Genomic DNA, 27,073 nt, shown 5'->3' with positions numbered 1-27,073 from the left:
AATCCATCTGGACATGGGAGTTAGAGGACAGGGGAGTAGGCAGCTGAGAACTCAACCAGGACTCACACAGTGGAATGAAAGTAAGTTGGGTCTCCAGGATCAGGCATAGCTCCATTTGTGCCATCATACCTCACTTGGAACACATAGATTCAAAGATGAAATTACTAGAGATTTCAGAACAGTAACCACAGAGCATCACGCTCCAGCTAGAAGGAAGGCTCTCTGAATTCAGAGGCCAAATGCTTTGGAAACTGGTCTTGACCAGATCTACCCACATTTCCTAGGTGCCCCTGGCCTGATGGTGGAAGTCATAAGGATTCTCTCCTTCCCTCAGACCACATCTCTATCCTATCTGCATTCTAGAAAAGTTCTGCTACTGTAATCTGAGGTTTTACCTGGCCTGGTCAACCCAGTTCATCATTCCCAGGCTTCTGTCAGCCTCTTGTCTGGTTTGGGGGAGCCCCAAGAGAGAGCAACAGCACCACTCAGGGTTTGAGGTGAGGTAACTGCAGAACATTCTCCCTAAAACGGCCTTCACCTGAACCCAAAGGGTCTCAATGGGCCCTGGAGGAAGAACCTGGGCAATTCCACTCTCCCTGTGGACCTGGTCACAACCTTGAGCTCTGCACTGAGCTACTTACCGACCCTAGGATGTACACCCAACTCAGCACCGACTCAAACAGATTCTCTTTTGACAGAATCTAAACCAGGGGACCCAGATGCTGGTTCCTAGAGTGAAGATGCTGTGAATCCTATTGGTTACAAAACTCAGGATCTAGGGTGAGCTAAAGTCAGTAAGAGCCTTGGGAGTTGTGGAGAAAGAACAAAGAACCAACCCATTCAGAGAGAAGATGAAGTTGCCAAGGCGATCAGAGGCCACACAGACAGAGGGAGGAACAGTGCCGGGCTGGCTCCCGAAGACGAGGGTGGCCCAGCAAGGCCATCCAGGGCCTCTTCAGACCTGAGGCTTAAACAGGTAGGCACAAGCTTAGGAAAGAACCCTAACTCTGATTGCAAAATCGGGACCAGAAGTGAGCATTTAATTTGCACACTGAAAGTGAATCTTACTGGTACACGCTACTTGGTTAACCACGCATGTCAGAGACCGAGAAGTCCTGTGTGGTTTCGGTCACTGCTTGTGCTGACTTTGTAGTCATAATCTATCTTAAGAGGTCACAGGAAGACAATTAGTCCTTCCTCTAGCAGAGGTGATCAAAAGTCATCTTCTTACTGATGGTTCAGAAGCATTGCCACTATTTTCATAGTGACCAGTATCATGTGCACATTTGGGACTGCTGGTGAGTTTCTAATAAAATCTCTCTTATTGCTTTATTTGTACATTTATCCAGTCATGTGTGCGAGTGTGGGGAGGGGTGTGTCCACGTGTCTGTTTGGAGACTTCCTGGCTCACTCCCCACTGTATTTATCGAGACAGAGTCTCTCAATCGAACCCAAAGCTCGCACATGCCGAGTCTAGCCAGCCGGCTAGCTGGACCCTCTGTTCCTGCCTTCTGAGGGGTGGAAACACTGGCAGGCCACCACACCCACGCTGGACTTACATGAGCTCTGGAGGTCCAAACTTCAATCCCTACAACTGTGTAGCAGCTACTACTGAGCCATCTTCTGAGCCATCTCCCAACCACGTTCAGGAAAAAAAAATCCAAGTTTGCAAGTTCTCAGAACACTTCACAGTGTGTGTGTGTGTGTGTGTGTGTGTGTGTGTGTGTGTGTGTGTGTGTACCATGGCTAAAGGTGAACACTTAAATATTCTTGAAACTGATGGCACTCACTCACTGACAAGTTTGTCACCTTCAGGGCTTATTACAAGATTTGCACTATTTCTTTGAAAGTGACTTTTTGGGCTGGAGAGGTGGCTCAGAGGTTAAGAGCACTGACTGTTCTTCCAGAGGTCCTGAGTTCAATTCCCAGCAACCACATGGTGGCTCACAACCATCTGTAATGAGATCTGGTGCCCTCTACTGGCCTGTAGGATATATGTAGGCAGAATACTATATACATAATATATAAATCTTTAAAAAAAAAAAAAGAAAGTGACTTCTTTTGAATCAATGCTGTGAAAATGAGATACAGATTCCAATCAATTTTATTTTTCAACAGCACTTTTGCTATGAACTCAAGAGCTGGGTGCAGAAAGAAATAAAGAAGTCTTTCCACAAGCCAGAAGCCAGGGCCATCAAATCTCAGCTCCCACGCATTGGTTTTATGGCCCTGATCAAAGGTTCCAATGCACCGAGGACCAAACCAAGGGCCTCACATACACCCACAAACAACCACTGAGCTCCAGCCACACACATCTATTACAAAGTCACAACTTACAGAGTTAGTCCACTTGTGTTCCTCGTGAGTGACCAGGCTGCCTCTTCTGTTCTGTCTGCAGTTGAAGGGTGTCAGCAGCATGACAACAGCATGGTAAATAACTCCTTGCCTCCTTCTCAGCAGCTTGATATGGTCTCCACGTATGTCCCATCTTAGACTCGTGACTGCCAAGTCTACTGAACCATGACAGGCACGTCATCTCAACCCCAGCTGGCAGGACCCCCTTTACAATCTCCCTGCTTCCTTTGGATTTGACTACTTCATGTGAGCCTCCATGATTTCCTGATCTGTTGGTTTAACAGGCTCACCTTTATTTGAAGCTTTTAGCTCAGGAGTGTTTGTTTGTTTCATAAGTGGGAAAGAATACAAGTGACCAAAAGGCAGGACCAATGGGACAACTGACCATTTCAGTAAACACAGAGATAAAAATGTGTTTGGTGTCTGGTTGTAGGATGAAAGCTGTTTGCTTGGTTGTTTCTAGTTGTTTGGTCTTGGGGTTGGGATTTTTGAGACAGGGCCTCCTTGTAGCTCAGGTTGGCCTCAAACTGGTTACGTAATCAAGGATGACTTTAATCTCCTGATCCAAGTCCTAGGGCTACAGGTGTGAGCCACCACACCCACCCAAGTCCTAGGGCTATAGGTGTGAGCCACCACACCCACAAAAAACATTCATTTTTAATTTACTGTTTTGTTCTCTTCAAAGTATGAGTTCATATTGATGTTTTCTATCCAGTTCCAACAATACATGCTTCTGATTCTCTAACTGGAGTTCTTCTTACAACAACACAATTAGATTCCCTACAAGTAAACCTAATTTCTTATCCCCATCATGTGGAAAGAAAGTAGTTCCAAAAGAAAGTTACAACCTTGTTTAATAAACCCTCCAATTATCAAGTAAAGGTCAATTTTCCTAATGCTTTCATTGGGGTTGCTGTAACGACACTCCACTAAGGATCTGGAAAAATCTCTTTGCTCTAGGGTCAATCCTAGTCTCTCATTGTCTGCTCCATGAATCTGCCTAGTATGGAAAGTTGACTCACCTGCTTTGCTTTGTTTTCAGTGTGAGGACCCTGACATCAAAACTGGCCTACCAAAGGTCTTAGAAGGGGAAGATCTAACACAAATGTACCTGCATGCAGTCACACACAGGGTGGGGTGGGGGAGAAGGAAAAGAAAGAGGAGGAGGAAGAGGAGGAGGAGGAGAAGAAAGGGCGTCAGTCACCAGGAGAGAGAGCATTTTACCTCTGTAAGGAGAAACTTCATCAGCAAAGTGACCGACACGTTACCCTATGATGGGGGCAGAACAATACCCCAACTCAACACCACATTCTAGCTAATAAAAACTTCAGGACAAGAATGGGTTATCTCTTCTTAAGTCATTGATCAGTTTCAAACATTATAGGTTATTGCTATTGCCCCTGGTTTCCTTCTACAACTTCACAGTAAGATTGTTGCTGAAGACACCACACACACACACACACACACACACACACACACACACACACACACAGAGCATGGAGAAATCAAGCTTGTACTGACCTGGAAGTTTCGTACCTACTGACTCACTCCTATAGTGGTGGAAAGTGCTATGCCTAGTGGTGGAAAGTGCTATGCCTGCTGCCCGAGGAGTAACGCAATCATCAATCCCACCCAACTCTGAATCCTGTGAGCTACAATAATAATAATAAACCCTCCAATTATCAAGTAAAGGTCAATTTACTTGTGAGATACGCCCACTGGTGTGATAGTGGCTTACATAGTATAGGAGTAGCCAACCGCTTTCCGATTGGCTCTACAGTTTGCCCCATGAGATGGAAACCATGTGTGTTAACAGGGCCAAGAACCTATGGATTATAGGTCATAGGCCCTAAGGGAGAACCTATCACTATTATTTTGGTAAATGTATTAAAATGACTTATCACCATAGTCATAGATTAGTCTCTCTCATCCCTTTTCAGATAAGCTCTTCCTACAGTCGATGGAAACTGACAAAGAGACCCACAACTGCTCTATGTGTGGAGAACTGGAGAGTGCTGAGCCCTCAATGTAACACAGGTGTCACACTGTCCCCGTGCTCAGGGATCTTTGAGGATGAGGAGACAGGAGACTCCAGAGTGGGTGGGTGGGAGAGTGAGGACTGGAAGGTGATTGCAGGAGGAATTAGGAGATGGGTAGATGTGATCTAAGCACTCTGTACAATATTCTCAAAGCAATAAAAACATGTAGAAAGATGGCAGTGTTTCTAATCACAGTGGCCTCGGATGGAGGCTATGGCTGCGTTCTGTCCCTAGAGAACCCTAAATCCTCCCCCTAAAATGGATTACAAAAAGTCCCAATCCCCGAGTCTCCCTTCTCTCAGAGCTTCATCTATGATTTCAGAGTAGACTTAAAATGTTGAACTTGAGGCAAACAGATGCATCATGTGATTTTAGTTATCAAACTATAATGTTCTCTCAAATGTCTAAAACGACATTAGTTTAGCAATCCCAACTTGAGAATAATTATTTTAGGTTGTAAAATAAGGTGTTGGAGAAAGGGCCCCACTTCGTGCAGCACTGGTCAAGCAAGCTTTTTTGGCCATATGCTTAGAGCCACACCTCAAACCAGGCGTTTTCTAACTCTCTGGCTCAAGGCTCTCCTTTGCCTTCAGAGTCTAAAACTCTGGGGAGAGAAAAGGAGGGCATGAGAGAGGGAGGGGAGGAGGGAGGAAAGAAAGGGAGCCTGGAGGAGTAACATGGAAGGGGAGGAGATGGCAGGGGAGGGGAGGGGAGGGGAGAGAGAAAAAACAGTAAAGCCGCTGGAAAGAAAGCAACTGACAAACCAGTTAATTCCAAAGACTCCAAATATGTGTGTGAAAATCAATAAAACATATTCAATAAAGACCAACAGAACCAATCAGTCACTTCTCACCCTAATTTTACAGCCCGCTGTCTGTCCAGAGGCATCCTTCCGCACTAACACCCTACTGCCTCTGAGCAGTACTTGAAATCGGGCACATTTCAAATGTTTACAGCCTTCCAATTTTTTTTTGGGGGGGGGGGGTAAGTGGGGAAATCCTTTTCTCTGAAAGGGTACCTTGCAAATTATTTGCATTTCAGCATCTTCTTGCTGCCCTCTACTACAGGAAACCTCCGTAGTGAAGACACAATGGTCTCCCACATTCTAGGCTGCTCCCAAGAGGGGAACTGTTCACCTTTGATCCGGCTGCAAAGGCCGGACAGCTGAGTCAGCGGAGTTCTGCGCCAATGAAGTGACTTCACCTGACTCAGGCCGCAGGAATCAAAAGGCTTGACCTCTGCCCCTACCACCAGTGTCTCCAGGCCTGGTGCTTGCTTTGCAGACTTGACCTTATAAGGAGGCGACTGTGCAAAACTTGCTTGCCGCCCCTAGGCGATCCGGAATCACCTGCTAGGTAAGAAGTTCCGGAGCCAGGTAGGAGCTAACCTTGTGCTGTTTCAGGTCCCTAGAGGTCCTCCTGGGTGTGGAATGCGACTTCACAGCCTCTCCTAGGGCTGGCAACTGCTCGCTTAGCGATACAAGGGGAGGCCACTGCGTCTTCCTTTGTGAACCTCCAACTCTGGCAAGGAAATGCGAGAGTCCCGGGAGCCAGAAAAACAAAACCAAATCTTCACTTTGGGTAAACTCTGATGTTGTTCCCAACCTCACAGTGTGCACAACGCGTTAGCATGACTGGGCCGCAGCGGGAATCCCCACTGCTGCTGGCCCTTGACCTGAGGAGCACCTCTAGAACGTCAGTCTGGTCAGGAGCAGGCAAAAAAATAGGGTGTACGACAAAAAGAAAGAGGGATAACTTAGTTTGGGTTGGGTTTGGTTGTTGCAGCCTCCCCTTGAAGTGTCCATCATAACCATTGTTTTCCTTCCTCCCAAACAAAGGTTCTCTGTGTAGCCCAGACTGACCTGGAACTCGAGTCCTCCTAGGGCTGGGTTCCGAGCATGTGCCTGCAGAGTAAGACAAGAGTAGAGAACCTAGAAAGGAGAGGGCGCCACGGGGCACACTCTCTGGTGTCAGAGACAAGAGAGTGACGACACGGTGACCGCCTAATTCTGCAAGCGACGATGGAGCTGTGTTCCGGTGTAGGCCTGGCTCCACAAGGTGGCACCAGACACCCGTGCACGCAATGAAGGCGCTCCCTCCCGGTGGGAGGAATTGGACAACTCGATCAAATCAGGCCAGATTCAAAGGAAACAGATATGCAGAAAAGTCACACCGGCCCCAAAAGAAAACAGGACCACGGAAAACAAGAAAGAAGCCTGTTTTAAAGAGATAGGGAGGCGTAGCACGGCGGCCAGATAGCATCTGCAATTCCTCCGTAAAACGAAGGAGAGTTGAGAGTTAAGTGGGAGGCAGGAGGTGGCAGCCAGAGAGGCTGTTTCGCCGCCTGCAGGTGGGCGCAGGTGGTGTCTGGAGCCAGGGACTGGTGGTGGAGAAATAAGCCTTCTGCCTAACATTTGCTGGTATTTTTCACTAATAAAAGTGAGTGAGCCGATAAGCCCTCAAATGAGTACTGTGAGGACACAATAAAGAGGCCGAAAAGGTTCTTCCCATGATTAGAGGAAGGTTTTTCGCTGCCAGTAAGAGAGAGAGAACATCCAAAGGTACCTGGAAGAGTCTAGATCAGAGGGAACAAGGGAACACTAGACGTGGCCAGGGCTATCTATCTCTTGGGAGCCGAGAGAAGCAGGAAGATCGCATAGAGAATAACCAGAGTAGCTAAAAAGAGGGTAGTAGAGAATAGCACGTGCCGGGTGGGTGGGGACATTACGGAGAGAGCTAACGGGTAAGGAGAAGGGAGGCCTGTGAACTGCAGCAGGCTGGGAGCTAGAACAGCAGAGACGGAGACGGAATGGCCTGCCAGGGTGGCCTGGGCCTTGAGATGTAGTAGGGGCTGAGGGAGCCTGGAGCTCAGCATGGGCTTTGACGTATAACCACAAGTATGTATCAATGGGGAGCGCATGTCCCCTCTGCCAGGGGCAAGGGAAATGACTCCTGGCTGAGGGGAGCCCATTTCACAAGTTCCAGAGAAATACTGGCTTTTACCTAATCACCAGAAATCTTTCCAAAGTCCACCTTGAGCTGAGCCAAGACTGCCGTTTCTGGACATGGGCACTTCCTGAGACCTAACAAGTTCATGGTAGAATACACACTGTTTTTGTACTTCCTGTGTACGGGTGCAGAGTGTTTGTATATCCCACTGGTGCCTGTCAGGGAACATCTCTGTGGTATCCATTCTGTCTTGTACCTTTCTGTGGTTCCCAGGGGTGGGTGAAACTCAGGTCTCCTCAGCCAGGACCTTTCACTGGGCTCAATTCACCCTGAGAATTAGTTTGTCAGACTTCTTTTGGGGTGCCATTGTAGAATGATGATTTCAGATAGATTGTATCAATTGACACTATTGTATTGATTGGCCAGTACCGACTGACACCACCAGCCTTTTCTCGCTTGGGTGCTCAACACTGCCCCACCTTTGGTCAGTAGGGACTCTTGCGACTGCTTATGCTAAGTTTTGACTGATCCCATTGTCCAGAGCTTTGTTTTCTGACTGAACAAGGCATGGATGTTCTAAAACTCCCACATGCCCTTCACAGTCCCAGGCCAGACATGGAATGAGCCACTGCGTTAACACTGACTTTTGAAAGATAAACAAACAACATTAGGAACTGAAATGTGGACATCGGTGTGCATTAATGGGGTGTCAATCCTACCCTGCCATTTCAGAGGGGAAAACTAAGTACTCTTTGTTTTTTTAACACCAAATTACCTGCCTACAAGTGCCAAATTCTGTGACTTTCCGTGTCAGGTGGTTCCAAATGTTTGTGCACTTTATACAGCCATGTAGTCCCTTGTTTGGTTTTGTCTTGGTTAGGATTTCTATTACTGTTATAAAACATCATGATCCAAAGGAACTTGGGAAAGGTTTATTTTGCTTACACTTCCAGTCCGTCACAGAGGGAAGTCAGGGCAGGAACCTAGACAGTTGCTGATACAGCAGCCACGGATACAGCTTGCTCCTCATGGCTTGCTCAGCCGGCCTTTTTTAATAGAACCCAGGGTGACCAGCGCAGGGACGACACTGTCCATAGTGAGCTGGGCTCTTCTACATCAATCACGAGTAATAAAATGTTCTGCAGCCTTCCTACAGCCCAGTCTTGTGAAGGCATTAACCCAGCTGAGGCTCTCTCCGCTCAGATGTCCCTAGCTTGTGTGAAATTGACATACTAGCCATCAAAGCTTTGGTTATAACGACACACTGTTCTCATGCAGATTTAGAGGTCTACAATTGGCCCTCCCGTCCATGGATCCCAAAAGCCAGGCTCCTATCAGAATAAACACTATTTGCTTGCTTTATCTGATAGCTCAGGAAAATAACTTTTGAAGGAACGATCAATAGAGGCAGTACAAACACTGAAGACATCTGGTTGTAGACAGCCCACCCTGAAGGATTTGTTGCCAAGGTACTACGCTCTCAAGTCTCACAATCTCTCACACCATGTGTGACGCAGAACGCGTCAAATGGGGGAATGCGAGTCAAATAATCCCAAGCTAACGCCAAATAAAGTATGTTGAGGTTTTTCTTTATTAAAAGTGAACTCACTTATTACAACAAGGAAATAGGAATGGGGTCAACATCTGGGAGTGGCTCACAGGAAGAAGAGGCAGAGCAGGGTGGGACCGCAGCTTTTTGGTTTCCAAAAGCCACGCCTCAAACTGGTCCAGCCTCTCAGAGGCCACTGGCTGGAGGGGGTTCCCCATCACCTCCCCCTTTTATCTAAATAAAAGAGTTCCAAACCCAATACAAAACTATATACAATAAAAGCAGATATCAAGTATAAAAATTAGAATTACAACCAGTATAAACAATATTAAGGAAGGAACATATGCTAAATGATTCAATAATCATTCTATCCTAAGGAGTCTAAGTCTTGTATTAGCAATGGCTTGACTAAATCAGAAGAGGCAAGCAGCTTCCAAAACGTGCAGTAGATGACAGAGACAACTGGCTACCTGGCAATCACCCAGTCTCATTTGCAGTGTTGGAGCAACCAGACCCCGAAAAGATGCTCCGAGGACAGCGGGGCCACAGCGCAGGTGTCCACCTCTTCTTCCTGCCTGCAGCTGATCAGCTTCTGAGACGAACTGGTGATTTTCTAAAAAGTCATTTTCACAAAAATCATTCATTAGTAACTGCAAAAAAAGAATAGCACAGATATCCCAAGTATTTGTTTATTGTTTGTTTTTCGAGGCAGGTTTTCTCTGTGGAATCTTGGCTCTCCTGGAACTCGCTCTGTAAACCAGGCTGGCCTCGAACTCACAGAGATTTGCCTGCCTCTGTCTCCCAAGTGCTGGGATTAAAGGTATGTGCCACCACCCCTAACTGAAATCCCAACTGTTGAAGTGTGTGTGTGTGTGTGTGTGTGTGTGTGTGTGTGTGTGTGTATGCGCACGCATGCTCTCACATGTGTATGTGGGTACATGCACTCATATGTGCAGGCCCTAGATTGGCACTGGCAGTTTTCCTTGATCCCTCACTGAGCATTTATATAGGTTCTGGGGATCTGAGCTCTGATCCTCACACTGGGTGTTTACGTGGCAAGCACTTTTAACTGCTGAGCCATCTCCACAGTCCTAGTTAACTTTCAAGCCACAGAACCCTCCAGGACAATCCAAGCCCTAGGTCAGTGGCTCTCAGCATCTGCTGAGATCTCTCCTGGCCCTTGTCTAGCAATTTCCACATGGCCCTGCTGGCTCAGTGCTTTTCTGTGAGAATCAATTCCACAAAAACTCAAATATAATTCAGGGGGATGGGGGAGGTGGTGTCCAACCTTCTACACCAGAGAGCTCTGAGAAGAACCCGCTTTGTGAGGCTTTAGATCGAGACCTAGCCCAGTGCCCAGTTCAGACAGAGGATCACAAGAGCAGGCTTGTTCTTGCTCCTGTATCACACCCCTCTAGCTCTTCCCAGAGCCCCCAGCGCACGATCATTGCTGATTTTAAACAGACAGAGAACAATTTTTCAGACAGTCCATTACTAAGTGGCCTGCTATGGCCTGAATCTGAAACATCTCCCGTTGGCTCATGCACAAGGGTTTGGTACTGGAAGGCTTTGTGCAAGTGATTAGAGCGATGGAATAATCCCTTGATGTGGTCACAATTTGACATAGTTGGAGGCCATAAAAAGAGGGAGGGCCTCATTAGAAGTAGGTTACTAAGAACCAAGGGTCCCTGGAAATATATATCTTGTTCCCTGACCCACCCCTTCTCTCCGTAGTGATTTGAATGAGAATGACTCCCATAGACTTGTATGTTTGAATGCTTGGTCCTGAATTGATGAACTATCCAGGAAGGATCAGCAGGGTGGCTTTGTTGGAGAAAGAGTGTTGCTGGGAGTGATCTTTGAGGTTCCAAAAGCAGCCCAGTCTCTCTGTCTCTCCATCTCTCTGTCTCTCTGTTTCTCTCTCCCTGCTGCCTGCAGATCAGGATGTAAAGCTCTCAGCTACTGCCCCAGCGCCATGTCCGTCTGTCTGCTTCCCACCATGATGGTCAGGGACCAGCCCTCTAAAACTGCAAGCAAGCCCCCAGTTAAATGCTTTCTTTTGTAAGAGTTGCTTGTAACCCCGTTCCAGGGAATCTGATGCCCTCTCCTGGCCTCTGTAGACACTGCATGCACATGGTATGCTCACGGATATACAAACACTCATACTTTAAAAACTGTGACAGTCATGTATATGATAATTCCTGTAACAACAATGAATAAATCTATGTGAAGAATAACCAAAAGAGTAAGTAAAAAAGAATTCTAAATGTATATACTTGGGGCTGAGTTGGTAAAGTGCTTGCCTAGAATGTACAGTGGCCCTGGGTTCATTCTTGAGTGCCACATAAAAGCACTCAGAGGCAGAGGCAGGTGGATCTCTGAGTTCGAGGCCATCCTAGTCTACAGAGTGAGTTTCAGGACAGTCAGGGCCACACAGAGAAACACTGTTTCAAAAGGAAGGAAGGAAGGAAGGAAGGAAGGAAGGAAGGAAGGAAGGAAGGAAGGGAGAGAGAGAGAGAGAAAGTATACCATATAAGCAATGAGAAAAAAAGAGCTAAATATTACCAGAGATAAAAAGAAACACATAGTGATGCTAAAAGGCTTACTTAGGAAGATCCAGCAATCACAAATGTGTATGGCTGCCGGGCGGTGGTGGCGCACACCTTTAATCCCAGTACTCGGGAGGCAGAGGCAGGTGGATCTCTGTGAGTTCTGGCCTGGTCTACAAGAGTTACAAGTAGCTTTGGTCTCCAAAGCTACAAGAAACCCTGTCTCAAAAAACTAATAAATAAATAAATAAATAAAAATGTGTAAGGCCTTAAAGTAGTACTTCAGAGCTGGGCCGTAATGGTGCATACCTTTAACCCCAGCACCAGAGAGATAGAGACAGAGGCAGGTGGAGCCTGGTCTGCAAAGCAAGTTCCAGGATAGCCATACACAAAGAAACCCTTTCTTGAAAAAAAAAAAACAAAACAAAAAAACCCAAACTAAACAAAACAAAAAAACACAAACAAACAAAAACAGTACTTCAAAAATGCATGAAAAATTGCTGGATGTGGTGGTGTATACTTTTAATCCCAGCACTCAGGAGGCAGAAGCAGGTGCATCTCTGTGAGTTCAAGGTCAGCCTGGTATACATTGTGAGTTTCAGGACAGCTATGGCTATACCGAGAAACCCTTTCTAAAAAGAATTAAAAAAAACCTGAAAAGTTGGCATAAAGGAAGAAACAGATGCAGCTACAGCCATGGTTAGGGTCTTTACACCCTTCTCTCAATCAGCTTGTAGAACTACTATACAGAAGTCAGAGCAACCCCAGGGAACTGAGTTTCCATAGCGGTGCCCTCACCACAGCCCAGGCACTGAGCTCTGTGCTAGGGTCGGCTAACACTGTGATGACCACATGGACGTATCAGAGACAGGAGAGCTGGTGTTAGGAGAGAAGGGTGGCAGGGCATCCTGAATACTGGGTTAAAGGGAGGACTTCCCCTACTTGTACAGAGGCAAAAGCAAACCTCATCGATGTTATAGGAGTGGCTTCATTGTGATGGCCGACTGCTAAGGAATCCCGGCCGTGTGCTGACTATAGACAGATCTGGTTCTGGTTGCTCTAGAGCAGCGGCCTGCTAACTCCCCACCAGAAGGGAACTGTGACAACCTTAGGGTGACAGGGGTGGAGGGGGGTGCTCTGAAGAGCCACAGGTGAGGCATGTGTGACCTGCTGAGGCCTGCCTTTGCTCGTCCCCCTCCAGGGCACAGACACACAGGGCCTACACCCACAGAGAGGTTCCGAGCCCTGGTCCATTGTTTTCAGGAGTAAGATAAGCATCCTGGGCTTGGGGGACACCGGAAGAACAGCTCCTTGAGCAGTCTCTATGAAGGGCCTCACCATTGCCCTTGCCTATTCCACGCCCACCCAAGGCAAAGCACCTTCCATGCCGCATGGTCTTACACCTGAGAGGCATGAGACTCTTGGCATACAGACTGTGTTGAGTCAGAACCTGCTACTGGCTGTAGCTGCTGTTACAACTGGGGAACCTGAGAGAGCTCAGAAGGTGCTGGGGAAGACAAGACCGCATAGCTTATCACTAAGCACCCCAAGCTGAGTAACACAGCCACCCTCTTGGTAATGTCAGGTCCTGTGGGAAAGCAGAATGGCTTGCCAGAGCCTGGGAAAGGGAGGACTCACCCAGACCTTCTGATCAGGGGTTTCTGTGACCTGAGTGTACCCGCCAAACCACATGTTGGGTCAGAAACTGCGGGACGTGATGAGGCTGGAAAGGCCTCAGCTCCATGAACGTGGGCTATAAGGCCTGAAGGCCGCGTGTTTGATAACTTGTCCTATCCCTTAGGTGACACCTTTAGCCATGTTGTAAGAGCAAGAAGACCTTCACCCATAAGGCCCTTCAACCTCACTCCACCAACACCACCCCCATTCTCCGGAAGCCAGTGAACCCTGTTCTCTAGAACTTACCCAGTCTGTGGTGTTCTGTTACAGCAGCATAGACTAAGATACATAGAGCCCCATTAGTACTTTCTCCTCTCTCTGCCTGTCTTCATAGACCACGGAAAAATGTGTCCAAGCCCAACTAAAGCCCACGAGGCACCTGGTCAACGTCACACTGAAGCGTAAGATAATGCTCTTACCAAGGTGTCAGGGAGGACTACAGATGGGCAGCAAGAGTAGCGGAGCAGCTGGCCCATCTTCCAGATGGAGAACAGTACACCCATGAGAACCAGCATGAAGCCAACAAATGCGGCCAGCGCCAGGGCCAGCGGGAGGGACTCTCCTGGGTACAAAGCAAAGGAGAAGACTTAGGAGCCGCAGGGAAAGGAAAACCACCAGGCCCACACACCTCTGAGGGCTTCTCAGAGAGCCACTCAGGTCAAGACAGGGGGTGCCCGCACCCTGAGACTTGGTGTGTCCTCCAAAGGGCTGCAGTTACCACCATTCTCCTGGAATCACGATAAATATGGTTTTTAGAAAGCTGTGGGGAAGATTTCCATCTCGATCTTGGGAAGGGGAGGGAGGAACCTAAGGCATTGCCCATGGTAGCATGTACCTGGCACTACTACCAGAGGAAGGCAGGCTGCCAGGCCCCAGACAGGATGAGGGGGAGGTGTTGGAGCAGAACAGCGCAGAACAGGGCTGGGCGGAAACCAAAAACAAAGTGTTTCACAATTTGCTCTTGGCATAGACTCCTATAGTGGAGGAAAATACTAAGTCCCCAAACAGTCCCATTAAACCCACAGATGGAGCCCCTGTTACATGCGCTAGGTTCACTTCCGTCTCCCAGCATGCTGCTAAGGTCTGGGCCCCTGCTCCTCACAGTGAGCATCTTTGTCATTGAAGAGGACATTATTTATGCTCAAGATGGGTTAATGGCCGACCCCAGGACAAATAGGTAGGGATAGCTCCAAAGCCCATGTTGAGTTTGCTAACAAATACAGCAAGAAGCCCCAGGTCTGAACATCTGGAGATGCAGAGGATGGGACGAGCTAGTTTCCCACCTCTCTGTTCTATCTAACCGCTTGCAAACATTTATCACTTCCTGCCTGGACCGTTTGCTTGCAATGTTAGCAGTGACTTGGCCCACGTGGCTGTGGCCTGCGGGGTGGGGCATGTCTACTGTTTCACTTTGGGAAAATATTTTGGCAGTAGCCATCAAGAGATGAACAATGCCAATAATCTTCTGGTCCACTCCTGTGGTGTCCGGTCCAGAAAATCACTCCAAGGAAGGAAATAAGTGTGTGCATCCGTCAGTTCTCAGGAATATCCAGACAAGAGTCACAGGCTGTCACCAGCCATCCGCCCAATGGTCCCCCACCACTCGTGCTGTGACTCTCTGCACAGCAAACCCCCCCCACACACTGGAAAGCACCTCGTGAGCTCATCAGATTGCTGTTTGTCTCCACAATTGGACGGCAGGGACTCCCTTCTCTGCCCCAGTGGACAGGCCAGGACTTGGCATGTAGTCAGCGCTCTGCAAATACTTATTTAATAGAAGAACAGCATCTTCGAGAGCAAATAGCAGTGCTTTAAATGCCAAATGAAAGGGACCGATCTAAGATACTATGGAACATTGGCATGGTAGGTTAGCAATTCAGCTGTTAGGAGAATAGACAGACATATTGCAGCTTGACTAATCATGGAACAAGTTTGGGAAGTCCATAGTATTGCCATTAATAAGGATACGCTGGCTTAAGTTGTGTCTTTAAAAACTAAGACAAGCTGAGCATAGTGGCACATGCCTTTAATCTCAGTACTTGGGGTGCAGAAGTAGGTGGATCTCTGAGTTCAAGGCCAGCCTGGTCTACAGAGGGAGTTTCAGGACAGCCAGAACTACATAGTAAGACCCTGTCTCGAAGCGGGGAGAAAAAGGAAGGCAGACCCACACCCACACTGGGAGCTGGCTGCAACATTCCACACAGTGCATCTGAGCCAGGTAAAGAGCGTGGGAACACCCGGGTCCCCGAGTGGAGGAAGCATTGGAAGCTACAGACAATGTGGGAGAATAAATGAAGGGTTTGCCTGCAGAAGCATGTTTGTGACTCAAACACCTGATGAGAAGCAACCAGAGGAAAAGTTTATTTTCACTCCCGCTCGAGGTTGCCTTCCGTCCCGGCAGAGAAGCTGTGGTTGTGGGGACAGTTGTCAGTTGTGGCCACAGGAACAGGAAGTGGCATGTTTATATCCCCATGGCTCAGGTAACAGGACAGGAAGTGGGGTTGGGATTTAAACCTTGAGGTCCACCTCCCTGAGACTCACTTTCTCCAGCTTGACCCCAGCTCCCAAAGGCTCTCCATCCTCCCAAATAGTGCCACCAGCTAGGGACCAGCTGTGCAAACACATGAGCCCTGGGGGACATTCTACATCCAAACTAACAGCAGCTCTCTTGAGCAGCATGGGGAAGGATAAGATATTTAACTCCTACTTTTTATAGTTCTGAACTATTATTTGGATTTTCCTAAGCTTGACACATAATTTTTTTTAAGTACCAAGAAATGTTTCTCAGAAAGTGTGCATGGAAAATGTTATGAAAAAATACCAACCAACCAGGTATATGTATATCATGGAGGGCTAGTGCAGGTCTTCACATGGATGCCAACTGAAGGGTCGCGGATCTTTGGAGGACAATTTTACAGCAGGGTCAGAGTTAAGTGTGTGTCTTTTGACCATGGTACTTTACTTCCAGGAGTATATCATTCAAATGTATATATGTGTGTGTATACACATATATGTGTGTGTGCATATGTGTGTGTGTGTGTATGTGTGTGTGTGTTTGCTGGTATATCAGCAAAAATGATCTATGCACAAGAAAATGAATGCATTGATTGCAACAGCAAAGTATTTTGGTGTGGGGAGGATCTAACTTCTATTAATCATAAATCAGTTGAATTAGCCAACACACACACACACCAATGGAATAGGATTTTGTAATGAAGAAGTGATGATGGAATTTCTTTTTCATTTGGAAACATCTACACGATACATAGAAACGAGATTCAGAACAGTGCATATGATATCACTTTTGCTTAAAAGATGATATATATGTACATACTTATATATACGTGTCCTCATTTCCATGTATATGAGTTTTAAAAGCCTCCAGAAGAACATATAGGAAACTCATACTGAAGGGAAAATGGAGAAGAGACATAGGGAAGATAATTTACATGTATATTATGCTTTCTGGACCATATGAATGGACTAATATATTCAAAATAATATTTTTTTTAAATCTAAGAAGTTATGCTGAAAAGTGTAACTAGTGGTTTTTGCATAGTGGGGTCATAGGATATAAGGGTTGTGCTTCTTTTCAAAGAGTTTTTCATTACTGTAGACCAATAAAAAATAAATAAATAAATAAGGTCTAGGGAGCTGTCCCGGTCAGTAAAGAGCCTGGTATGCAAGCATGAGGACCTGAGTTTGTGTCCATGGCACCCACATAAAAGCCAGGGGTGACTGTGTAGACCCAAACCCTGGTGCTTGGTAGTCACTGGGGCTCGCTGTCCAGCAGTCTAGCCAATCAGCAAACTCTGGGTTCGATTAGAGAGGCTGTCTCACAAAATAACAGAAATAGAGGAAGATGCTTAATATCAGTCTTTGTCCTTGACACCACGTGTGCAGATGTGTGCACATGTATCCCTACACACATGTACACAGGCAACACACACATTTTTAACTGCTTTAATTCAGATGAAAAATTTTAGTCAAAGAAGATTCTATAGACTGTAAGATTCCTTCCAGACAAAGGAAGCTGTGGTATTGCTCTACAGTGTGGTACCTCCTTCCAAGGTCTAACTCTCCCACAGCCAACTCTGCCAACGGCTAGGCTAGTCCAGTAAGGTGCTGGGAGGGGGAGGCTTTGAGAGAACGTGCTGTGGGCAGCTGCTCAAGAAATCCCACCCAGCCCCCAGGGTAGGCCCCTACCCCTGGGGAGAACTAGAGTTTACCTCAGAACCCACCAACCCTGGAAGCAAATATGTAAATCCAGGGAAAACCTGGAACCATTGGTAGGGCTGCCAAGTGCAGAGACCCAGGGACAGGCAAGTTACCCTTACCTTGCATCTTCACACACCGAGTCTGGCTGAAGGCACTGTGCCTCCCAATGGCATTCACCCGAGCCTGCGCCTTCACACAGTACGTGGCCCCTGGTTCCATGGTTCCTAGGTGCAGTGGACTGTCCCCACTCTTTACCACCTTAAAATGCTCCTTTAAGAAAATCAAAACACAGTCACAGCTTAAGGGCAGCAGAGCTAAATATGCAGGGAGAGCTGGGTGGGGAAAACGTGCAGATAGCCCTTTTCCAGACCGCAGAGAACATTCCCTCATTCATCCACTCATTCATATGTATTAAGCCTGTATGTACTACTGACATAGGCACACAGCATGGGAGCTTGCGCGCAGGAGAGAAATACCACATACACACATTCTATGTAATGATTGGGGCTGTGAAGAGGAAGCAGGGCAAGGCACGGAGAGTGGTGGAGGCACAAGGGTAAACAGGTGTTTAGAAACAGCCTCTCCATCCGAACAGCATTTGAGCAGAGCCCATCCACCTGTCTGTCCACCCTTCAGCTCCTACTCTAAGCCCCAGGCCTGCAGAGGAGCCTGTAGAAGCTTGTAGGACCCAGCCCAGATGACTCAGGGTACTCACTCAGCAATGAGCCTCCCAGATACGAGGGTGGGGAATAGGCTCCGCCCCCCCCCGCGCCCCCCCCCCTCAAAGACTATGAAGTTGAAGTTGATGCCTGCTTCCTCCTGCCCATCCCCAGCCTTTCTCCCACCCTGTTCCATCTGCCTGCCTGGCAATGTGGTGTCCTACCAGTATACCCTGACCCAGCAGGGCAAACTGGCCCACATCCTGGCCCACCTGCCCACACCATGTTCCAAGAATAGCTGTCCCACTCAGCGGAGGGTACACGGGAGCATGTACACGGCCCCTAAACTATGTGACACTGGGCACCCCAGCCTGAGAAGGGTACCCACAGAGCTCAGCTGGCTGCCTGCCTGAAACCCACACAGCTCAGACCAATGAGCACAAGCAATGAGATTCATCCCTGGAGGATTTGGTCTTGGGAAACAGAACCTCAAGCTGGATAGGACAAAGGGAGAAGACTGGGTGAGGAGGGATCAGCCTGAGGTGCCTGGAGGGCTCAGGGGGGCACAGTCATAGGCATGTGTAGGACCTGGAAGTGAAGGGGAGAAGCTACACTAAGACCTTCAATGAGAGACCAGCAAGGCTTCCATAGGTCAGGGTCCCTGAGTAGTTAAGATTATACTTCTGCTTTGCTCAGAGATTTGGTGAGAGTCTCTGTTACCCATACTGATCCTCCTGAGAAAGCCAGCTTTTCCTGGGTCCACTGGAGTGGGTCGCCAGACCTTGTCATTACATCAGCTTCAACAGGGCTACACAGGGAATGGTATCCACAGTGTCTGCTGGAGCTCCACCCTGCTGCTGCTGCTGCTGCTGCTGCTGCTGCTGCTGCTGCTGCTGCTGCTGCTGCTGCTGCTGCTGCTGCTGTTTATTTGACCGTCCTTCTATGAGGGCCAGCCTCCCACTCACCCCAGACCACAGCAACCTTCCCATGGGGAAGGGCAGCTCCCTTCCAGGCTTTCTGCACGACCCGCCCGATCATAATTAGATAGGCTTATTCATAAGCCAGCTCCTGGCCCACAGCCCTCCTTCTGCACTCTGCCAAGACACACACCCTCGAGAGGTTTTGTGCCCACCTTCTGTGCTTTTGAAATCATCCGGAACACCCTGAGCTAGAACATCCTGGCCTGCTGCCCCTGAGTGTCTGAGACTAGCTGACGAAGGAGAAAAAACTAAGGCATCGAAAAGGCATTAGGGAGTCCAATGAGGTGGGGCCTTTGGGAAAGGAGAGTCGTCCTCCAGACTTCAGTGGACCTGGCCTGAAGAGGGCCCCGGTGTCCCGGCCAAGGTGGAGGATGAGCAAAGGTTACATCTCTCATCCCTTCCTTCTCCCACCACTTAGCTCACACGCACTACAAAACTGGGCTTGACTCCCTCAGCCCCAGAAAGCTCTGCTCCTAGGAGGCCCGGCTCAAAGACCAAGGTCAGTGGGAAGCCTCACCGTGGCATCAGGCTCCTTCCTCCAGTAGAACACAAGGAACTCAAACAGGGGCCCCAGGTCTTCCAGCTTAATAACCAGATGCAAGCCGTATTCAGTGACCACCATCCTGGGTGGGATGAGGACCGCTGTTAACGAGAGGAAGAATCAAAGCCAGCTTCGGACTGAACTGATTTTCTTCGGGTAAAACGACCAAGTCATCAGAGGAAATACAGCAGCCCTATGGCCAACGGAGAGAGAGGACTTGCTAAAGGGTTCTAGGGTGTGGAGTCGTGCACATAAGGGGTTTCCTGCACTCCATGGATGCTCATAAAATCTTCTTAAATTCTATTTTTATTAAAATATGTTTTCAAAGATTGTGTGCATGTGCACACGCACACATGCATGCACTTGCCTATAAAGCATAGAGGCCGTTTCTCTCCTTCTACCAGGTAGGTCCTGGGAATCAAACTCAAGTCATCCCGCTTGGCAGCAAGCGCCTTTGCTTGCTGAGCCATCTTGGTGGCCCTCATAAAAATGCTTTTTGAATAATGATTGAGTGGAAAGTAAACCTAAAGACTTACTACAACTCATTCTTTATTCCAAAGAAATCTATCCCTTCTCCAGGAGCACAGGCTCAAGAGAAGGGATGAAGGACTCGAGAAAACATCACTGTCCCTTTGAAGGTGCATGCTCTGTCTCCTCTCCCCATCGCCCTATTTTGCTGTTCTTCACCTCAGTTCATCCTGTGATCAGATGCTGGTCCTTAATGCTTGCTGAACACCTGCCTGACTCTAAACTCTGCTGGGCACAGCTGGCTTGGTCTCTCCTCCTTGGGAATGGACATACCTGAGAGGGCCAACCCTAGCATCCCTGTTGTTACACAGAGCACAGGCACACACTGGTATCTGGTGCCTTGCGGACATCAACAAATTAGCAACTTGGGGGGCTTGGCCCTTCTATTCTTTTTTTTTTTTTTTTTTGGCCCTTCTATTCTTGACCCCAGGATTCTTCATCTCACATGGAAACTGTCAGCAAGTCAGAAGACAATCGTTCTAGAAATTACAAGCACCATCTTCACTGTGCAGGTTCCCAGAGAGGCCAGCAGCTCCTGGGGACACTTTTCCACCAAGCCAAGAACAGAAGGGTCCACACAGGCTGCCTCCCTCAATATCAGTATAGAAACTCAAGGACCGGAAGGGCCAGTGTGATGGTTGGTATCAGCTTGGGAAGTAGAAGGGGATTTGGAGAAGAAAGAAAGTTCCTAGAGGGAGCATTCAGAGGGCCAAGTGTTTTTCTATTGCCATCCTCACTGGAGAAAATATCCCTGGTTTGGTGAGCTGCCCCTCGAAGGGACAAAAGGATTTGGTAGTCAGGCCACCTGTGCAAACAGAGCCAGCCCAGACACAACATCACTGCCTCTCGAAGACACACAGAGAAGGCCCGCCTCCTCCAATCTTAGGTCACATGTTTTTGGAATCTGGGCCTCTGAATGCCCAGTCTTTTTGATAGACAAAATGACCTGAATTTCAGTTTAGAGTATCTTATTTCTTTTCTTTCCCAGCACTGGGGCAGAAGCCTCTGCCCTACACACTCTATACTTCTCTCACCTGAGCCACCGAGAAACTTCAGAAAGTAAATCTTAGCCCCGTGGAACAGAGATGTTAAGGAAGTCGCCTGGAGTCACATAGCTAACAGCCAGAATTAAAGCCCACGTCAGTCTCCATTTCCAGGCTGTGCTGTGTGAGGTGTCTGTCCGCTGCAGTAGAGAGTCGCAGCTTTAGCTGCACGTGACAATAACCTGGGTAGAATCTGAATTTCCAAACAGATGGGCACTCACACATCATTCAAATCAGTGGCCCCAGACGGGTGGCCTTTAAGCTCCATGTGATTATAACATGAAATTGAGGTTAAGAATATCTGCCTTCACTAAGTTTAAGAATAAGAGAGCTCGGTGGGAGAACACTAAGGCACAATTTTTTCAAGTGTCAGAGAAATCAGAGTCCCCCACACACACTATGGAAAAGGCAGGTGGAGTGGCAGTGCCGTCAACCAGGTGGTGGTGGCACACACCTTTAATCCCAGCACTCAGAAGGCAGAGGCAGGTGGATCTTTGTGAGTTCAAGTCCAGTCTGGTCTACAGAGTGAGTTCCAGGACAGCCAGAGCTTCACAGAGAAACCCTGTCTTGAAAAACCAAGAGGAGGGGGGTCTAGAGCTACCGCAGTTAGATCACTAACTCCACCACACGTGAAGACCACAGGATTCTTGAGAGAGACCCTACCCTCTTCAGCACCTGAAACTCCCCTCTCAGCTTCCCCTACAGCAAGGCCTTTTCCTGTTTATGCTGGCCTCTTAAGCACAAGTTTCACTGTCCGGCCCTTCCCAAATAACTGTTGGCGTTCCCTGATCTCTATCTGACCTGACCTTCCTTCCAGTGAGAGCTGCCAGACCCCAGTGGAGTTCTTGGCCGGATCCCCAGGCTCCCAGGTGCCAGAGGAAGTAGTGCTGGGTGCTACCTGAACTCTGTGGGCAGAGGAGAAGCTGTAGGGTCCTCCAGTGCTCGTAAACCCCCAGGTGCCTGCACTGGGGTCCTGCCGCTTCAGCCACGACTCCCCACGTCTCCCTGGTGCCTGGGAAAGATGCCCAGCAGAGAGGGCAACAAAAGCCTCTCCGGTATCCCATTCCAACAGTCCTGATCTCCTTCTCTGCTCCCTGACTCTCGGCTCCAGCATCCCCAGGCAACACTACTGACCCTAGCAAAAGTTGAGAGCTGTGATGAGACCAGACTGTGTTGAGCGTCGACGTGTTTCATTTCACATGATCCCCTCAACTATCAATAAGGCAAAATGTTGCATGCATACAGCTCTCAAGCTCCAAGTTGGATTTAAACTAACCTTCATAATTCCTCAGGGCCAGTTTGGGATCCCTTGCCATCTAAACCCTCCTGACTTTCTCTCAGCATCCTCTGTCCTCAATAACTTGACTATTACTGGATACTGACCTAATGTTCCTGAACCCGCACTTCAAGCGGATCTTCCGTCACGTGAAGAAAATGGGCCACTGAGGGTCCTGCCCTTCCCCAGCACCAAACTCTGAGCAGCCCCTCCCCCGACTCCCACCTTAGACAAGGTGCTGTCCCTTTTCACCACCACCCGCTCCTCTATGTGTGGCAGCTGCAATCACAGTCTGTAGTAATATGAGCGGCGAGGTTGCATCTCCAGCACCCCGGCCGCCTGCCCGGCTAGCTTATGCCCGAAATAACAACACACAAACTGTATTCATTTAATCACTGCTTGGTTCTTTAGCTCTAGCCCTTTTCTCGGCTAACTCTCGCACCTGGACTAACCCATTTCTTATAATCTGTGTATAGCACCCCAAGGTGCGCTTACCGGGAAGATTCTAGCCTACGTCCATCCTGGGTCGGAGCTTCATCGCGTGTGCCTCAGAGAGCAGAGCTCTCGCCTCTGCCCGCAAGAGAGGAGCATCTTGTCTCTCTCTGAGGCGTCTGCCCTCTCGAGGAGAGCTGTTGAGTCTCTGACCTCACTTCCTCTTCCGCCCAGCATTCTGCTCCTCCCACTTACGTTCTAACCTATCAGGTCAAGCAGCTTCTTTATTAAATCAACCAATGACCTTCCTCCATCAACAGTCACTTTCTCAAACACCACCCAGGGACCTCCTTAAGCCTATCAGGGGTTTTCTGCTCTTTCTGCCTACCCAGCCACTTCCTCGTAGCCTTCTGCCTACATCTGAAACCTTGAGCTGTCTGGGACCCTGTTCTGGATTCTCTTTATCCTACCTACCTTGCCCTAGACATTTGCATCTATTTCCAGGCCTTTGTTGTGTGTTTGGCTTTCACCTCCAAGAGTCCAAGGCCTGATTTCCAATTGCTATGCATCCATAGCATGCCATGTTGCAGGAACCTGAGCTCCAAAACCACATAGACAGAGTGTCTCCTATTCTCAAGAACTGTTTCTCCTGTTAGGTTCTCACCAACCCAGGTAAGAAACTAGATTCTGTCTTCCCACTCCATCCCCAGTAACTGGACCCCAAGCTCGGTCCATTTTAAATGCAGCCATATCTCCTGAATTCATCCACTTCCCTGTCTTACTTAGGGTTTCTGTTGCTGCAGTGAAGCACCATAACCAAAAAGCAAGTTGGGGAGGAAAGGGTTTATTCAGCTTATACTTTCATATTGTCATTCATCACCAAAGGAAGTCAGGACAGGAACTCCAGCAGGCCTGGAACCTGAAGGCGAGAGCTGATGCTAAGGTCGGGAAGGGGTGCTACTTCCTGGCTTGCTTCCCAAGGCTTGCTCAGCCTGCTTTCTTACAGAACCCAGGACCAACAGAGCAGGGGTAGCCCCACCCACAGTGGGCCGGGCCCTTCCCCATCAATCACCAATTAAGAAAATACCTTACAGCTGAATCTTACGGAGGCATTTTTCTCAACTGAGGTTTCCCTCCTTCCACATAACTTTAGCTTGTGTCAAGCTGATATAAGCCTAGACAATACACACACACACACACACACACACACACACACACACACCATCTCCTCTGCTACTCTACAAACCAGAATCCATCCTGGCTTAGCTGAAGGTAACAATTCCCCTCTCGTTCTTCCTCTGCCCTGCATGCTTACCTACTCCAGGTCACTTTCCTCCCAGGGGCCATAGTGTTTGTTCTGTAAGAAAGATGCAGTCCAGACCCCATCTTCTTCCTCTGCTCCCATCCACTGACTTGGTCGAGCTTTCACTATAGGGCCAGCTGCCTCTCTACTCCACGGCCCACCCATCCCCCACCTCATCCCAAAGGCACACATTCCTTTCCACTCTAGCCGTGGCTTGCACTCAGCCGCAGTTATCCACTTGCCTGGGGTCTTCTCTTCCCTTCCAATCGTTTTCCATTTATAATTTCAATAGCAAAGGTGTTTGTCAGCAACCACAGAGAGGAATGTTTCTAGTAGCTGTTAAATATGCAGATGTTTTTAAACAAGCAAACTTCTCTCAGCAGTGTGGGGTTAATAGGCTCCAGATGGGAGATTTACGGAGGCATGATCAGAGTGCCAAGGCTAGAGGTCCATACCTGTGGAGCCTAACAAGGACAGCCAGGACTGCCTTCCAGCGTGGGGAAGGAGAAAGACAGCACGTGAGACAGTCCGCAGTTCACAAACACGTCAGAAAGGGTGGTTTGTGTTTATCAGTACACCAGTTGATTTGATACTGAACATCTAAGAAAAGGTAGTTCCTGCGGGGTGGGAGGAGGTGTGCCTTACTTGAGTTTCGATTAAAGGGGGGCTCCAGAGTGCTCCAGGCTGAAGTCTGTGAGCCCAGCATGGCCCTGACCCTGAAGTTATATGGTACTGTGGCAGTGATGTCATCAGTGACGTCGCACTCCAGACTGTCGGTCGGTGAACACCGGCTGCTGGGGATCCAGAGGTGGCTCGTGTACAGGCTCTCGTACTCCCTGGCCAAGGAGAAGAAGGCACAGAATGACACACACTCATCGAGACGGACTCCGAGATGGCTGTCACTGCCTCTGTTCTGCTTTTGGGGGTCGGCAGGATAAGCATCCTCTCCCCGACTCCAGATCCTCTACTCGCTTCCCAGCCACCACTCATTTGTTCCTCGGGAACCTTCGCATGAGCCTGAATCTGTCCGTGGTCACCACCCTCCTCTCAGGCGCCATCATGCCTTGCTTGCTGTGACTTCCCATTCTGCACACTCTACTGTAGCGATCCCATTCTTCAAACACCCCACACAGCAGACCATGATGCCTCTGTACCTAATGGCTTCTTGGGAGGCTCTAGCCTTCTTCAATCCTACCCCTAAGGATGTTACTTCTTCCCAGTGACCTGTGGCTCTCCCCTTCGAAATGCTGATCTCTTTTTGCCTTGGATCTCTGACTAGATCATCACTGTCTCAAATGTTCTGCCTCTGCTATCCCACGGGTAGGGTACAAATATCACCTCCTCCAGAGGCCACCACCTAAGACAAAGGAGCTGCAAACTCAACTAACTCCATTGCCTCAGCCTTCGCAGCTTCCTACTGGGACTCAAAAGTCTAGGTTTGGCTCAGAGCTCTATGCTGATGGAAAGGTTTTGCGTCCCGTCGTTGTTCGGTGGGGTAGTCACTGGCCACTTGTGGCTTTAGAGTATGTAAACAAGGAAGACTGGGACTCAAGGCATGTTTCAATTTAATTTAAACCTAAATAGCTACTAGTAGCTAGTGGCTGCAAAACTAAGGAGCACAGAGCCTGTGTACTTAGCATCTTCCTCTAGAGCAGTGGTTCTCAACCTTTCTGATGCTGCGACCCTTTAATACAGTTCCTTGTGGTGGTGTGCGCACCCCAACCATAAATTTTTTGTTGCTACTTCATAATCATAATTTTGCTACTGTTATGAATCTTACCGTAAATATCTGATATGCGAACCGAGGGGTCACAACCCACAGATCGAGAGATGCTGCTCTAGAAGCTAATTTCCCCGTATCTAGAAGTGTGCACCTCTGTGTCCCCCCTGGGGCCTAGAAGAATGACTACACATGCAGGACTCGGTTTATGCTTATTGCTAAAGAAATGTGCTGAGCACCAACTCTGCCAGTCACTTCTCAGAGACTGCTAGAGCCAGGACAGCTGGGGAAAACTAATCAGGTTCACCTCTGGGCCAGCTGAACTTTAGGGTCAAGACTTACTTGGGCTTCTAGATATACATGCAGAGTCAAGAAAACTGTGACCTCCTATACCCCAAAGGGAGTGGTTCTCCAGGTTGCAGGTCAGGCCCAAACTCACCAGTTGGCTTGCTGTTGAAAACAGGCACAACAAAATGTCCCTCCACACCCATTCACACCAAGGGGTGGACCAGGAAGAGCATCTATTCTCAGGCCTCAAAGCCTCCTGGAGCAGAGAAGGAAGGGCTATCTATCCCTCTCGGACATGTTGTCTAAGGAAGACAAATTACTAAGCAAGGCAAACTCACCCTTGGTACTCCACAGAATAGGACACTGTCTCCCTGGGCTGGGCCACTGGACTCCACATCAGGAGATGTTTCATGTTGGTTGACAGTACAGTTAAGTTCTGTGGGGCAGGCAGCAGGGCCACTCCGCCTGGGATGAAATTAAGAGGGACAGTGAGAGCTGGTGTAGCTTCAGATTCCGCACTTGTCCAAGTGCTAGGTCTTACCCTCCCTGGTTTAGCTCTGCCTCTGTGGCAGCACGGCATATCTGTAGTGATTACAGCCCCGCTTTAGTGAATAGTGTTCATATTCTGTATAGGTCATTGCTAGATTGCTACAGAACTATCCTATGTAACTTTCTTTTCTTTCTTTTTTTCATTTTTTCCTTTTTTTTTCTTTTTGTATTTTTGAGGCAGGGTTTCTCTGTGAAGCCCTGGCTGTCCGGAAATTCCCTCTGTAGACTGGCCTCAGAGATCCACCTGCCTCTGCCTCCCAAGTGCTAGGATTAAAGGTGTTCACCTTTATGCCTGGCTTTTCATGACCCTACTGAGTTTAAGAACCATTATTTCCCCCACTATATAAACAAACGAAGCAGAGGCATGTTATTTGTTCATGGACATGTTTTTTATAACTTTAGTGTGTATGTATGATAAG

The 27,073-nt window shown here is 48.4% G+C and overlaps 1 protein-coding gene across 1 annotated transcript; it reads right to left on the bottom strand.

The window, feature by feature from the left end:
* Positions 1-9,362: 9,362 nt before the first annotated feature.
* Positions 9,363-26,685, bottom strand: Il20rb (interleukin 20 receptor subunit beta). Its single transcript, XM_005367828.2, has 6 exons — positions 26,444-26,685; positions 24,743-24,933; positions 19,492-19,616; positions 17,455-17,605; positions 13,537-13,679; positions 9,363-9,504 (listed from the first exon to the last, which is right to left on the bottom strand). Exons 1-6 carry the CDS (start codon positions 26,683-26,685, stop codon positions 9,379-9,381), a joined length of 978 nt encoding a protein of 325 aa, XP_005367885.1. The 3' UTR covers positions 9,363-9,378.
* Between the last annotated feature and the right edge of the window lie 388 nt (positions 26,686-27,073).

The sequence above is a fragment of the Microtus ochrogaster genome, unplaced genomic scaffold (assembly GCF_000317375.1).
Source record: "Microtus ochrogaster isolate Prairie Vole_2 unplaced genomic scaffold, MicOch1.0 UNK24, whole genome shotgun sequence".
NCBI classification, from domain to species: domain Eukaryota; kingdom Metazoa; phylum Chordata; class Mammalia; order Rodentia; family Cricetidae; genus Microtus; species Microtus ochrogaster.
This window is presented reverse-complemented; position numbering and strand designations above follow the sequence as displayed.

Excerpts from the sequence above, each read along its gene's own strand:
- Il20rb (XM_005367828.2), bottom strand. The coding sequence starts at position 26,685 with ATGCCGTGCTGCCACAGAGGCAGAGCTAAACCAGGGAGGGTAAGACCT. Across the intron at positions 24,934-26,443 it reads TATTCTGTGGAGTACCAAGG|GGAGTACGAGAGCCTGTACA; the intron begins GTGAGTTTGCCT and ends CTCCTTGGCCAG. Across the intron at positions 19,617-24,742 it reads CCCCTTTAATCGAAACTCAA|CGGTCCTCATCCCACCCAGG; the intron begins GTAAGGCACACC and ends TCTCGTTAACAG.